Raw genomic sequence first — 15,585 nt, 5'->3', positions numbered from 1 at the left:
GAATGCAGAATTTAACTGCACAGGCTCTCACCGCCCCTTTGCCTTGGCACAGGTCCAGGAGTCAGTGGGTAGCCTCCTTAGCCAGTGCTGCAAAACTATCCTTCACTCTGCAGCAATGAAACATTGGAACTACTGGACTGCTGGGTATCCTTGCTACCGTAATATGGAGAACAGGCTGAGTTGATGTCCATCTGGGAGTTTGACCCATACACGCAAGCTTTTGCGCATATCAACAAAACTATCAAACCGGGCTTGAATGTCAGCTGACACTGGGTAATAAAATACTTACAACCATCGAGATCTTCCTGGTGGAGGAACACGGTTCCTGTTCTGACGCGGGTGTCTGTCAGGTTCTGAATGCATGAGTCATTTCAGGTCCGACAGCGGGAATATTAGGACCAGACATTGTAGGGGCAGCACAAAAAGAAGACCTGCGAGATGCTGAGAGTGAGACTGACGCAGACTGAGGTGCGGAATTGACGAGAACCCTAATGGCTGCCAGATGACACTGGCTGTCTGCAGTGAGCTCGTGGACGTCGTCCGTGAGTCCGGAAATCGCAGGCAACTGACTGATTGTCTGCGGTGAGCTGTTGAACAGTTGCTGCAGTGGATGATAACTGTTCCTCCATGTGAGTCTCACTTGTCGGCACGAGATTATCACCCTTATTGCTTCTGTAACTTCACTCAGAACAGATTCAATTGCTCCTAGCTTGTCCCCTACCTGTTCAAGCAACCTCAGGGGCAAGGTCAGTGCTTTTCTCTCTCTGCTGGGTCCATCTCTGTGTATTGCAACTTGCTGTCAGTATCTTCAGATATGACCCAGGAGCGGTGGGGGGGAGAGGGGGAGAGGGGGAGAGGGAGGGAGGGGGAGAGGAAGGGGGAGACTGAATAAAACTGGTCAATAGGGGAAGGAAAACAATAAACGCTAGGCCAAACAGGGCTGTTAAGTAAATCTCTCAAATGGAAATCGAAGCCAACAACCCGGAAGAAATTTAACAATTGAACACAAAATGAATACAGCTAATCTGCAGAGTCAGTTTACTAGACAGACCAACTACTGAAACAAGGCCGAATGCAAGCAGGCATCGAAACATTGCTGTGCTTTGCTCAGGTCTCGACAAGCACTACGACGAAAAGAATGGAGTTAAATGCCATCACAATGAAATAATAATGAAATGACACCTGCATTTCCACAAACGCAATGGCCGAATCTACGGTATGCTGATCCTTGGTTATGACACAATAAGTTCAGTTACTCAGCATTCAGGAGGAGGTAGTCAACTGGAATAGGCATTGCCTTCCTGGAAGAAGCCAAAGAGGTGTAGTAGATAATTGAGTCTCTGACTGTAGGCCTGTAACTATTGGAGTGCCGCAGGGATCGGTGCTGGGCCTTTCGGTCTTTATCATTTATATCAATGATCTGGATGACAATATGGTTAATTGGATCAGCAAATTTAAATGATACCAGAACTGGAAGTGCAGTGAACAGCGTGGAAAGCTATCGTGGCTTGCAGCTTGACCGGCTGGAAAATGGGCTGAAAAATAGCAGATGCAATTCAATGCAGACACATGCCAAGTGTTGCATCATGGTAGATTCACACAGAGCAGATCTTGCACAGTGAATGGTTGGAAAATGAAGGAATGTAGCAGACCAAAGGTATCCAGAAACACATTTTCATAATTCAGCGAAAGGGGCGGCAGATTATGATAGGATTTTAAAGACTGCTTTTGTCACATTAGACTTCAGAAATGAAAATACGGAATACAGGAGAAGAAGTGTTAGATTGAACCTGTATAAGATATTGGTGAGACTGAATTCAGAATCTTGTGTGCATTCATGGTCACCGACGTAGAGGAAAGCTGTATATTAGGTTGAATGTGTACTGAGAAAATTTAACCAAGTTGTTGACGGGACTGGAGGACCTGAGTTATAAGGAAAGATTGAATTGGTTAAGATTTTATTTGTTGCATGGATATTTGATAGAGGTATGTGAAATTATGAGGTGCACAGATCAGAAGATTGCAAGCAGGCTTTTTCCGCTGAGGTCGGGCTTTGCTACAACACACGGTAATCGATTAAGGGTGAGAAGTGAAAACTTTAAGGGGAACGTGAGGGGAACCACTCAGGGGGTCGAGGGAGTGGATCGTACTACCGGTGCGTGTTGCAAGCATGTTCAATTTCAACTGTTACCAGAATTTTGGGTAGATACATGAATGGTAGGGGTACAGAAGGTTATGGCCGTTGGGAGTAGGCAGTTTAAATGGTTAGACAATGACTAGATGGGACAAAGGGCCTGTTTCAGTCATCACTTTTCTATAACTCAATGAAAGGTCAGCCACCCATTTTTGGGGAATTCAGATGGAGGTGAGAACATGTGTGGCTAGCTGCTTTCCGACCCTCAGTATGTGCAATGAAGCCCAGTTTTTTATTTATCCTGGGTTAATGAGCTCAGCTGAATTTGACCGATGGTCCTGATAATATGTGAAGTTAACTTTAGACTGAATGCCTGCTCAACAGTCCAGATGCGCAGCCCCTACTCTTATACCACAGCGATAAATACAGCAGGTGCAAGAGGAGAAGGGTATGCTGAACCTGTAGTTCCCTGTGCTCCCCACCTTAACAGGCTTTTACAGCTAAAACCAGATCTGCTGGAGACAAGCCAGAGATACAACTTCCAGAGTCAGATGTAAATTCTAGAACGTGCAGGCGATTATCACTATTCCCTTTGATATCAACAGTTATGTCACAATATATGAAATACTCACCTCATTTTCTTGTGCACTGAAATGTCCCTCCTTTGTCAACATCCAACCCAGTCTTTCAACCTTTTCTTCAATTGCTTGTTTCAGTCTGTCCCTGTAGAACTTTGTTAGTTGGTACAGTCGATACTCGTCCCACTGAGCCAGGAGCTCAGAGATTGTAGATTCTGTAGCTGTGAATTTAAAAAGGATAAGGTAGACACGAACTCGAATATCCCTCGTCTCCACTGCTGTCACCTTACGCAGCAAATCAATCATGTCTCGAATCTTAGTGTTACCTACATTTAGCTACAAAATACGGATTTTCTTCCAATCTTTTAAAACCGACATAACAATGCTCTGGACATCAGTTTACCAGAAGGACCAGTTCCCCACAGTCTTACTCCCAAACCACCCTCTCATCCAGTACAAATATGGCCAATAAATACTGTGATTGTCAATGATTCTCGCTTCTCTGAGATACTCTCTTCATCTGAGCGACTACTTTTCCTTAATTCACATCAAATAAATTATCTTAATCTGGGCAGCTGCATTTCCTTCAATACACATCATACAAATCCTCGCTTCAGGTAGTACATTTCCTGTAGTGGGGTAAAGGGTGCCCCACTACACCACATGTACCACACTCACATAGTATTTTCTCCTCTCTGACCAACCCTCCAAGTGCGTCTATTCCTTGGCGCACTTCCCACGGTCCCCTTGTAAATTTATAATAAGTTTGAATGGCCTTGACAGAGTAGATGTGGAAAGGAAGTTTCCCATGGTAGGAGAGTCTGAGGCAAAACAGACATGCGGAGCAATTTCTTTAACCAAAAGGTGGTGAATTTGTGGAATTTGTTCCCACATGCAGCTGTGGAGAACAGGTCGTTGGGTGTATTTAAGGTAGAGAGTGATAGGTTCTTGATTGGACATGGCATCAAAGGTTACGGAGGGAAGGTCGAGAACTGGGGTTGAGGAGAAGCAAAAAAAGAGGATCAGCCATGATTGAATGCTGGAGCAGACTCGATGGGCAGATGGCCTAATTCTGGTCCTATATCTTATGATCTTATAATCCCCTTCATTGTCCAATGTACCAGCAATTCTGGTAGCATTTGCAAACGCAAGAATGACATTAACAACTTTATCTCCCATATCTTTAATACAGATAGCAAACAGTGGATCCAGCATTCATAGATACCACTAGTCACAAGCCGACAATCTGAGTAGCTCTCTATTATTAACTGTCTGATTCCTTTCACCTGGTCATTTTTGTATCCAATTGTCCAGATCGTTCACAGGGAAATTAATCCTAGACTTGTATATGGTGACAGATGTGTACTTTGCTAATAAATTCACAGTGAATTTTGAACTTTTAATAAATGCAAAGGTCTGTGAATGTAGCAGCTCAAGTAGGCAATGTGTGGAGGCAATTGTTAACATTTTGACATCATTTGTTGCAGCACAGAGTACACTTGCAGGGAAGTCTTCTGACAACTTTATAAGTTGGTTGGGTCAGTCGGAACAGCGTGTGTAGTTCTAGTAACAATACAACCGGATGGATGTATTTGTACTGAAGAGAGTGCAGAAAAGATTCAGCAGGGGATTGCTTGTGATTGAATATTTCAATTACAGAAGATCGTATCGATAGTTTCTGATTCAAAGTCTCGGCCCAGACATTCCTTATTCATTTTCCCCCATAGATACTGCTTGACCTGCTGACACCCTCCCTTTTTGTGTGTTACGTGTTCTCGTCACTGAGTTGAAATGCCTTGGGATTCACATTAATCATACCCCTGATAGCCTTGTTTCATTCCATGATTGTCTCCTGCTCGTTCATATTCCTCAAAGACTCTGTGCTATTTCCGCGTAGAAGGACCTAAAGCATCCTTTTAGAAAACTACGTTCACCATTTGTCCTCAGCCCAGACTTTGATTAGTGCATTAAAACATCCAAACAGACATAATTTTCTCTACAAAGAGCTGTCTCCTGCTCCTGGGCCATTCTCAACACTGGTAATGTTCTCGGCTCGGCTGCCAGAAACAGATTCTGAAAACACCCTTCATCACCATTGCACTGCAGCCCAGAAAACCAGTTGGAAATTGCTGATTGTCCTTCCAAATCCCAAAATTCTTTGTTACCACGCAATCTCTTAAATCCCAGAAATGCTTCAATTATCTGGCGGTGACTTTCAGAAATGAATCTTGGAGTGTCTTCAACATCAGTGCCTGTCTAGAGGTGAAACAGACTTGACTGTTCCCTTCACTTCCATCACTCACAAGAGCTAAGTAATCCACTAATATTAAAGCCTATAGCAACTATTTCTTCAGATACAAAAACTGTAAAAGAGAGTTAAGAGTGGATATGGAAATCAATACGTAGTGTGCATCAGTTTTCACAGTGGAAAACACTAGCAATATGTTGGAAGTTTCAGGTGTCAGGTGTAATGAAGCGTATGAAGTTACCATTACTCGGGAGGAGGGTTTTGAGAAAATGAAAGGTCTGAAAGTACAGTAGTCACCTGGACCAGGTGTTGCACTTCCCAGAGTTCTGAAAGAAGTGGCTAAAGTAATCGTACAGGCATTAATAATGATTTTTCAAGAATCACTAGATTCTGGAATGGTTCCAGAAGTTTGTAAAATCCCAAATGCCCATTCCACGCTTCAAGAAGGGAGAGAGGCAGATGAAAGGAAACTATAGGCTAGTTTGTCTGACCTCAGTTGTTAGGAAGATGTTGCAGTCTATTACTAAGGATGTCTCAAAATACTTGGTGGCACATGATACAATAGGTCGTAGGTCATAGTTTTCTCAACAAAACATCTTGCCCGACAGATCAGTTGCAATTCTCTGAAGAAAGAACAAATAGACAATAGTGAATCGGTTGATATTCTGTAGTTCGATTTTCAGAAGACCTTTAAAAAGATGCCGCACGTAAGGCTGCATAACCAGCTACGAGCCCATTGTAGTACAGGAATGAATCGAGAATGGATAAAACAGGAGTTGTTTGGCAAGGTGCAAAGAGTGCCAATAAAGGGAGCATCTTCTGCTTGGCCGTGTGACTAGTGGTGTGTCCCCAGCAGTCTGGGTTAGGTCCGGTTCTTTTTTACGTTATATGTCATTAATTTGGATGACAGAATTTATGGTTTGTTGCAAGTTTGCAGGTGATCTGAAGACAGAAGAGGTTTCGAGGAAGTAGAGATGTTACAGAAGGACTTTGACCGATTAGGGGAATGGGCAAATAAATGGTAGATGGAATACAGTGTTTGGAAGTGTACTGTAATGCAATTCGTAAAAAAAAGGAAATGAAAGTGTTGACTATTTTCTAAATGGAGAAAAAATACAAGAAACTGAGGTGCAAAAGAATTGGGAGTCCTTTTGCAGGATTCGCTACGGTTATTTTGCAGGTTGAGTTTGTGGTGAAGAAAGCAAATACAATGTAGACATTCATGTCAAGAGACTAGCATATCGAACCAAGGATATAATGATGACTATTTATTTTTAAAAATGGTGAAGCCTCACTGGGAATATTGTGAGCAGTGTTGGGCCCCTCATCTTAGAAAAGCTATGCTGAAACTGCAGAGGGTTGAAAGGAGGTTCACAAAAATGATTCCAGGATTGAATAGCTTGTCACATGAAGAACATTTGATAGCCCTGGGCCTGTATTCAGTAGAATTTAAAAGAATGACTGTGACCTCATTGAAACCAATCGAATGGTGAAATTACTTTTTTAGATTTGTTGTGGAGAGAAGGGCTGTAATATTGGGAAAGTCCAAGACCAGCCCCAGAAGAGAGTGGCGTCCTTTTAGAATATAGGTGAGGACAAATTTCTTTATCCAGAGAGCAGTGACTCTGGACTGGGCAAAATCGCAAATCAACAACTTCTTTCTCTATCTTATTACCATAACACCATAAGACCATAAGACATAGCAGCAGAATTAGGCCATATGGCCCACCGAGACTGCTCGACCATTCAATCAAGGCTGACAGTTTTTAAAAAATCTCGTCCTCAACCCCAGTTCCCGGCCTTCCCCCGTAACCTTTGTTGCCATGTCCAATAAATAATCTATCAATGTCTGCCTCAGATAAAACCAAGAACATGGCCTCCACAGCTGCAAATTCCATAAATTCACCGCCATTTGTCTAAAGAAATTTCTCCGCATCTCCTTTTTAAAAGGACGCCCCTCTGTCCTGAGGCTGTGCCCTCTTGTCCGAGACTCTTCCACCATGGGAAACATCCTTTCTGCATCTTCTCTGACTATGCCTTTCAACATAAGACTACAACATATAGCAGCGTAAGTAGGGCATTCAATCATGGGCTGATCTACTTCATCCAGTCATCCCCACAATCCTGCTTTCACCCCATATGCTTTGATGCCCTGGCTAATCAGGAATCTATCTATCTCAGCCTTAAGTGCACCCAATGACCTGGCCTCCACAGCCACTTGTGGCAACAAATTCCACAGATTTGTCACCCTCAGACTAAAGTAATTTCCCCGCATCTCAGTTCTAAAAGGAAGCCCTTCAATCACGCAACGAATGGGAATAAAATAATCCTTTTCTGGTTGGCTGTCCCGTGACTAGTGGTGTTCCGCAGGGGTCGGTGTTCAGACCACTTCTTTTCCTGCTGTATATTATTGATTTAGACGATGGAATAGATGGCTTTGTTGCCAAGTTTGTTTCTCCTACAATGGAGTCTGTCTTACCTCCGTACTTGGGTTCCAGTTTCGACATTTACCACATGTTCTCTAATTCCAATGTCTACAAACTGCAAGTGTGTAGAATGACCCACGGATGTGATGTCCGAGTAAATAGTCCGTGATTCCCCGTTTTATATCTACATAAATAAAATAAAAATCGGCGGGATACATTGACCAAAAGGATGTGGCGGTGCTGCTGCTTGACTCATGACTACTAGCTACTCGTCCAGTCATGAACGCTCTGCTTGAAGAAAGTGAGAAAATGATCCCTGCCGAAACCACGGACGCTGAGGAAACTCTCTAAAATTGTTGCAGCCCGTTAAATGCAGATTTCTGAATTTGGTAAACGTTGGTGGAATTGGTGATCACCCCTGTGAATGTGCGCATTCAGAATTGCTTTTTGTAGGGCGGCGTACAACCGCTCCGTTCGAACGTTCCAGAGTGATGGTTACTGTCCAGCAAGAGTTCTCACTCAATGTCAGCAAGACTAAGGAATTGATTACAGCCTTCAGGAGAAGGAAACCAGAAGTCCCTGAGGCATTTCTCATCAGAGAATCAGAAGTGGAGTGGGTTAGTGACTTCAAATACCTAGATGTTATCAGTTTGGAGGAACTGTCTTGTGCCAAGCACGAGTGCAATTCTGAAGAAAACACGGCAGCGCCTCAATGTTTTAGCAGTTTTCGGAGATTTCTCATCACATCTAAAATGTTGACAGATTTCTATGAATACGTAATGCAGTATATTGAACAGCTGCATGGCAGCCTGTCATGGATGCACCAATGCTCTAAAATGTAATGGATAGGGTACAGTTCATGAAGCATACAGCGCTCCCTATCATGGATCCTGCTGTAATCTCCATGTTTCTGCATGCAGTCATCCACTTATGCGATGGCTGGTCTCCACAGATTTGCGCTGCCCATACTCATCCATTTCTCCATTCTTCTTCTTTTCCTTATCAGATCAGTCTGTTATGTTTCAATTCACTGCCTGAATCTGATCTGACTGACCTGCATCAGTTTCTACTTGTATTCGGCCCAAGGCCACAACGATATTATCTTAGTTTTTTTTTCATCCCAGACTTGCAACCTAGATCATTTATTTTGTTATTTCCCACCCAGACTAGTTCAAACCCAAACAACCAGGACAGCTAAAACACTGGGCCCAAACCATCAATGACAGGTTGCATTCCCAAATGAAAGCCGTGGAAGAATCATCAGGTACGTCGTCTGCTGAAGGCTAGATCTGTGGCATTAAAGGCTGGCGACACAGATCTGTACCACAGGACCAAGTATGAGGCGAATGGCTATCACAAGGGCGAAGAGACAATTTCTTATGATGTTGGAGGTGACATTGGATGTCGACAACTCTGGCAGAGTTTGCAAACAATTAATTCCTACAAAGTGAAACCCAATTGAATGAATGGTAGTGATGCTTCACTACCATATAACCCAAAAACTTCTATGCCCACATTGAAAGGAAGAATATAACTACAGCTGTGACAATCCGTGATGGACTTGGTGACCCTGTGATCTGTCTGTCAGGGGCCGATGTTAGGATGTCTTTAAAGAAATCGAACCTCCGAAAGGTGGAAGCTGCCGACGGAGAACATGATAAGGCGCAGAAAACTTGTGCTAACCAACTGGTGGAAGTATGCACGGACATTTTAATTTCTCACAGCTACAGACGGAAGTTCCCACTTGCTTCAAAATGGCAACAATTATACCAGTGCCAAAGAAGAATAATGTGCGCTGCCTTCATGGCTATTGCCCCGTAGCACTCATATCTACAGTGATGAAATGATTTGATAGGTTGGTCATGACTCGACTCAGCACTTGCCTCAGCAAGGACCTGGACCCATTGCAATTTGCCTATCGCCACAATAGGTCAACAGCAGGTGCAATCTCAATGGCTCTTCACACGGCCTTAGACCACCTGGACAATACAAACAGCTGTCAGGATGCTGTTCATCGACTATAGCTCAGTATTTAATAACATCATTCCCACAATCCTGATTGAGAAGTTACAGAACCTGGGCTCCTATACCTCTCTCTGCAATTGGATCCTAACTAGAAGACCGCAATCTGTGCGGATTGGTTTTAACATCGCCGCCTCGCTGCCGATCAACATGGTGCAGCTCAGAGGTGTGTGCTTAGCCCACTGCTCTGCTCTCTCTACCGTCATGACTGAGTGGCTGGGCATAGCTCAAATACCATCTATAAATCTGCTGATGATACAACCATTGTTGGGAGAATCTCAGATGGAGACGAAAGGGCGCACATGAGTGTGGTATGCCAACATGTGGAGTGGTGCCGCAACAACCTGGCACTCAACGTCAGTAAAGCAAAAAAAAAGCTGATTGTGGACTTCGGGAATGGTAAGATGAAGGAATGCATACCAATCCTTAAAGAGGGGTCAAAGTGGAGAGAGTGATCTGGGTGTCAAGATCTCCGCGGACCTAACCTGGTCCCAAAATACCGATGTAACTACAATGAAGGAAGGCAGCGTCCATATTTCATTAGGAGCTTGTAGAAATTTGGTACGTCAACAAAAAAACACTCAATATCTTCTATAGATATACTGTGGAGAGAACTCTAACAGGCTGTATCCTTCTCTACTACAGGGGAGGGGGCTACAGCAGAGGACGAAAGAAGCTGCAGAGGGCGAGAAATTTCTTCCGCTCCAGCTTGGGTACTAGCCTACAAATTACCCAGGTTACCTTCAAGGAGCGGTGTCTCTGAGAGGCAGCGTCCATTTTTAAGGACCTCCATGGACCTCCAGCACCAAAGGCATCCTCTTTTCGCATTTTACCCCCACTGCCATCCGATTCCTGAATGGACAGTGATCCCGTGAACAATACCTCACATTTTTAATATATATTATGTCTGTTGTTGCACAATTTTTAATCAGTTCAGTCTACGTTTACTATAATAGATATTATTATTACATTTCTTTTTCTTCTGTATTATATAGAGAATTGAACTGCTGCTAACTCCTGGGTGACCAAGGATGGGAGCTCACCGTTCAGGGATATTCAATATTCAGGAGGGATAGACATGAAAGAAAAGGAGGTGGGGTGGCGTTGCTGGTTAAAGATGAGATTAACGCAATAGAAAGGAAGGACATAAGCCGGGAAGATGTGGAATCCATATGGGTAGAGCTGCATAACACTAAGGGGCAGAAAACACTGGTGGGAGTTGTGTACAGGCCACTTAACAGTAGTAGTGAGGTTGGGGATGGTATTAAACAGGAAATTAGAAATGTGTGCAATAAAGGAACAGCAGTTATAATGGGTGACTTCAATCTACATGTAGATTGGGTGAACCAAATTGGTAAAGGTGCTGAGGAAGAGGATTTCTTGGAATGTATGCGGGATGGTTTTTTGAACCAACATGTCGAGGAACCAACTAGAGAGCAGGCTATTCTGGACTGGGTTTTGAGCAATGAGGAAGGGTTAATTAGCAATCTTGTCATGAGAGGCCCCTTGGGTAAAAGTGACCATAATATGGTGGAATTCTTCATTAAGATGGAGAGTGACATAGTTAATTCAGAAATAAAGGTTCTGAACTTAAAGAGGGGTAACTTTGAAGGTATAAGACATGAATTAGCTTAGATAGACTGGCAAATGACACTTAAAGGATTGACGGTGGATATGCAATGGCAAGCATTTAAAGGTTGTATGGATGAACTACAACAATTGTTCATCCCAGTTTGGCAAAAGAATAAATCAAGGAAGGTAGTGCACCCGTGGCTGACAAGAGAAGTTAGGGTTAGTATCAATTCCAAAGAAGAAGCATACAAATTAGCCAGAAAAAGTGGCTCACCTGAGGACTGGGAGAAATTCAGAGTTCAGCAGAGGAGGACAAAGGGCTTAATTAGGAAGGGGAAAAAAGATTATGAGAGAAAACTGGCAGGCAACATAAAAACTGACTGTAAAAGCTTTTATAGATATGTAAAAAGGAAAAGACTGGTAAAGACAAATGTAGGTCCCCTACAGACAGAAACAGGTGAATTGATTATGGGGAGCAAGGACATGGCAGACCAATTGAATAATTACTTTGGTTCTGTCTTCACTAAGGAGGACATAAATAATCTTCCAGAAATAGTAGGGGACAGAGGGTCCAGTGAGATGGAGGAACTGAGAGAAATACATGTTAGTAGGGAAGTGGTGTTAGGTAAATTGAAGGGATTAAAGGCAGATAAATCCCCAGGGCCAGATGGTCTGCATCCCAGAGTGCTTAAGGAAGTAGCCCAAAAAATAGTGGGTGCATTAGTGATAATTTTTCAAAACTCGTTAGATTCTGGACTGGTTCCGGAGGATTGGAGGGTGGCTAATATAACTCCACTTTTTAAAAAAGGAGGGAGAGAGAAACCGGGGAATTATAGACTGGTTAGCCTAACGTCGGTGGTGGGGAAACTGCTGGAGTCAGTTATCAAAGATGTGATAACAGCACATTTGGAAAGCGGTGAAATCGTCGGACAAAGTCAGCATGGATTTGTGAAAGGAAAATCATGTCTGACGAATCTCATAGCATTTTTTGAGGATGTAACTAGTAGAGTGGATGGGGGAGAACCAGTGGATGTGGTATATTTGGATTTTCAAAAGGCTTTTGACAAGGTCCCACACAGGAGATTAGTATGCAAACTTAAAGCACACGGTATTAGGGGTAAGGTATTGATGTGGATAGAGAATTGGCTAGCAGACAGGAAGCAAAGAGTGGGAATAAACAGGACCTTTTCAGAATGGCAGGCAGTGACTAGTGGGGTACCGCAAGGTTCAGTGCTGGGACCCCAGTTGTTTACAATATATATTAATGACTTGGATGAGGGAATTAAATGCAGCATCTCCAAGTTTGCGGATGACACGAAGCTGGGCGGCAGTGTTAGCTGTGAGGAGGATGCTAAGGGGATGCAGCGTGACTTGGATAGGTTGGGTGAGTGGGCATATTCATGGCAGATGCAATTTAATGTGGATAAATGTGAAGTTATCCACTTTGGTGGCAAAAACAGGAAAACAGATTATTATCTGAATGGTGGCCAATTAGGAAAAGGGGAGGTGCAACGAGACCTGGGTGTCATTATACACCAGTCATTGAAAGTGGGCATGCAGGTACAGCAGGCGGTGAAAAAGGCGAATGGTATGCTAGCATTTATACCGAGAGGATTCGAGTACAGGAGCAGGGAGGTACTACTGCAGTTGTACACGGCCTTGGTGAGACCACACCTGGAGTATTGTGTGCAGTTTTGGTCCGCTAATCTGAGGAAAGCCATAGAGAGAGTACAAAGAAGGTTCACCAGATTGATTCCTGGGATGGCAGGACTTTCATATGATGAAAGACTGGATGAACTGGGCTTGTACTCGTTGGAATTTAGAAGATTGAGGGGGGATCTGATTGAAATGTATAAAATCCTAAAGGGATTGGACAGGCTAGATGCAGGAAGATTGTCCCCGATGTTGGGGAAGTCCAGAACAAGGGGTCACAGTTTGAGGATAAAGGGGAAGCCTTTTAGGACATAGATTAGGAAAAACTTCTTCACACAGAGAGTGGTGAATCTGTGGAATTCTCTGCCACAGGAAACAGTTGAGGCCAGTTCATTGGCTATATTTAAGAGGGAGTTAGATATGGCCCTTGTGGCTACGGGGGTCAGGGGGTATGGAGGGAAGGCTGGGGCGGGGTTCTGAGTTGGATGATCAGCCATGATCATAATAAATGTCGGTGCAGGCTCGAAGGGCCGAATGGCCTACTCCTGCACCAATTTTCTATGTTTCTAAGTTAACAAATTTCACAACACATGCCGGTGATAATAAACCTGATTCCAATTGAAGCATTGTAAGGGAAAGGTCTGTTGATCGTTTGCCCTTGATGATTTCTGACAAAATTACTGCACCTCTTTCAAGCTTGGTTAAGTAGTCTGTTGCAGAGTTGATGCATAGTTGAGAGTCTCACTTGTGCAGAGAAGCAAATTTGTTTCCATCTGTCTCAGTAATTTGCTGATAAATTCAAAATGAGACCAACTGGAACATTTTCTGCCCAGGAATCCAAATGTTTCTAACTTTCTCTCCCTGTGACCCCAGGTGAGTGGGAGTGGATTGGTATGATACTGTTTTAAGTCTTTGCAATTGTGCTGCACAACGCTCAGACAGTCAGGCACAGTTTAGTGACCATCCACTTTGTCACTTTATCATTTCCGGTCAGTCATCTCATGTTCAGATACTCCCACAACCAGCCTCTATTTAAGTACATACCATCAGTGTTTGCATACAGTTAATCCTATGTATTTACCAGCACATTAAATAGCTGCGTGTAATTTTATTTTTCATAGTATTCCATTTATATTTATTCTGTTTTTATAAGTAATGTGTTTTTGACAGCTGCACCGGACTCGTGCAATATTCGTTCTGCTCTCCTTTACACTCGTGGACTGCTGAATGACAGTAAACAATCCTAAAGCATGAGATAGATTGGGTTGGAGTCACAGAGAGGTACAGACTGGGCAAATAGAGAACAATCAATGCTTAAATCGCACAAGCTAATGAATAATTGCTGGCATTCTGGTACCTTTACTTATTGGTGTTTCTGAGAATCGATAATTCAATGAAAATGATTCAACACAATTCAAATTAACGCTGCAAAGGGATATTTTAATTTGCGTCTCACGGTCATTATTCCATGAGCGGTGAAATTCAACAACTTCACAATAAGAAGGTGGAATATAGGAGCGTTAATGACTCCTAACGGCAACTCCAAGCTTGCCTTTTCAGAAACAGCTCTATTTCCATCTTTAATATCTCCGTTTTTCCTCCTCAAGGTTGTTTTGAAGACCCTGACCTGGAGTTACAGGCTGACTACGGTTCCTTGCGGGAATGGGATCCGCTATCGTGGTTTCACAACTGTCCATTATTCGGCACACCAAGGGCTCGGCCTAAGAACTTTGCTCATCTTTGGAGGTCTGAATTTTCGTGGCTCTGCAGACGGGGGGTTCAGAGGTCAGTGTCCGAGCAGAAGACTGGTGTGCAGTGTAAGATAGAAGATCTAAGACTGTGTGCCCAGCAACTCGAGATCTTTAAGCACATAGCTTGGAAAAAAAGCGACGCAACAGACTTTTAACATCGTGAAATGGAGACCACCTTTTCTCCCTTATTAGGGAGAGAGAGAGCCTGTGGTATGTCGAATGCCGGGTGAACAATGTAGTCTTTGCAGTACTGCAAGTCCGTGCCTTTGCTGTTGTGGGTTTTTATGTAGATGGGGTTAGGGGATTGTTGCTTTCTGCTGCTTACACGTGGGAGAGAGAGGAGCTTTAACTATCATTCACTCTTTAGGGGCACTCCACTGTTTTCGTGAATTGCTCCGAAGAAATAGCATTTGAAGATGTGTATTGTATACATTTCACTGACATTAACCTTTGAAACTTTGAAAAAGCACGAAAATGCATGGTTCAACGACATTTCGAATTACTGGTCTTGTGAACTCAGTGACGTAATAGGAGAGGGCTGGAGAAGCCGGTGACGTGGAAAGGGTGATATCAGAGATCAAAGCTCTGAACATCATAAGGAAACCTGGTACATGAGTAAAAAGGGACATTCAGACATAGCGTAATGTTTACGGTTCTGTGCCTACTGCAGTCAAAATACATACCAGAGGAATGCATAGACCTGACAAAATACAGCTATCAATAGGGATCATTGCTTACAAGGCAGCATCTAGCAAAAGTATGGGTATGAAGTTAGTCATCATTTTTAGATTATGAAGACATGCAGTCCTCTTTTATTGTCATTTAGTAATGCATGCATTAAGAAATGATACGATATTTCCTCTGGTGTGATATCACAAAACACAGGACAGACCAAGACTGAAAAAACTAACAAAACTATATAATTATAACATATAGTTACAACAGTGCAACAATACCATAACTTGATGAAGAAGTCCATGAGAACAGTAAAAAGTTCAAAGTCTCTCAAATGTCCCACATCTCACGCAGACAGGAGGAGGAAGAAAAACTCTCCCTGCCATGCCCGACCACAGTCCGACTCTGAGTCATCCGAAAACTTCGAGCCTCCGATCCGCTCTCTGACACCAAGTACTGAGCGTCATCTCTATCCGAACGATTCAACCTCAATCTCGGTCACCAACAGCAGGCAAAGCCGAGGATT

At 43.2% G+C, this 15,585-nt stretch overlaps 1 protein-coding gene across 2 annotated transcripts in view; it reads right to left on the bottom strand.

Annotated features, from left to right (window-relative positions):
• The window catches only part of LOC140206709 (NACHT, LRR and PYD domains-containing protein 3-like), a 78,248-nt gene that overhangs the window by 26,342 nt on the left and 36,321 nt on the right, over positions 1–15,585 (bottom strand). For both annotated transcript variants that reach the window (XM_072274876.1, XM_072274877.1), the window contains exon 4: positions 2,767–2,933. In XM_072274876.1, the coding sequence (XP_072130977.1) occupies positions 2,767–2,933 (167 nt within the window). The remainder of the gene's footprint in view (positions 1–2,766; positions 2,934–15,585) is intronic.

This window comes from Mobula birostris, chromosome 13 (genome assembly GCF_030028105.1).
Source record: "Mobula birostris isolate sMobBir1 chromosome 13, sMobBir1.hap1, whole genome shotgun sequence".
NCBI lineage: Eukaryota > Metazoa > Chordata > Chondrichthyes > Myliobatiformes > Myliobatidae > Mobula > Mobula birostris.
The sequence above is the reverse complement of the archived record's forward strand: the minus strand, read 5'-3'. Positions and strand labels throughout refer to the sequence as shown.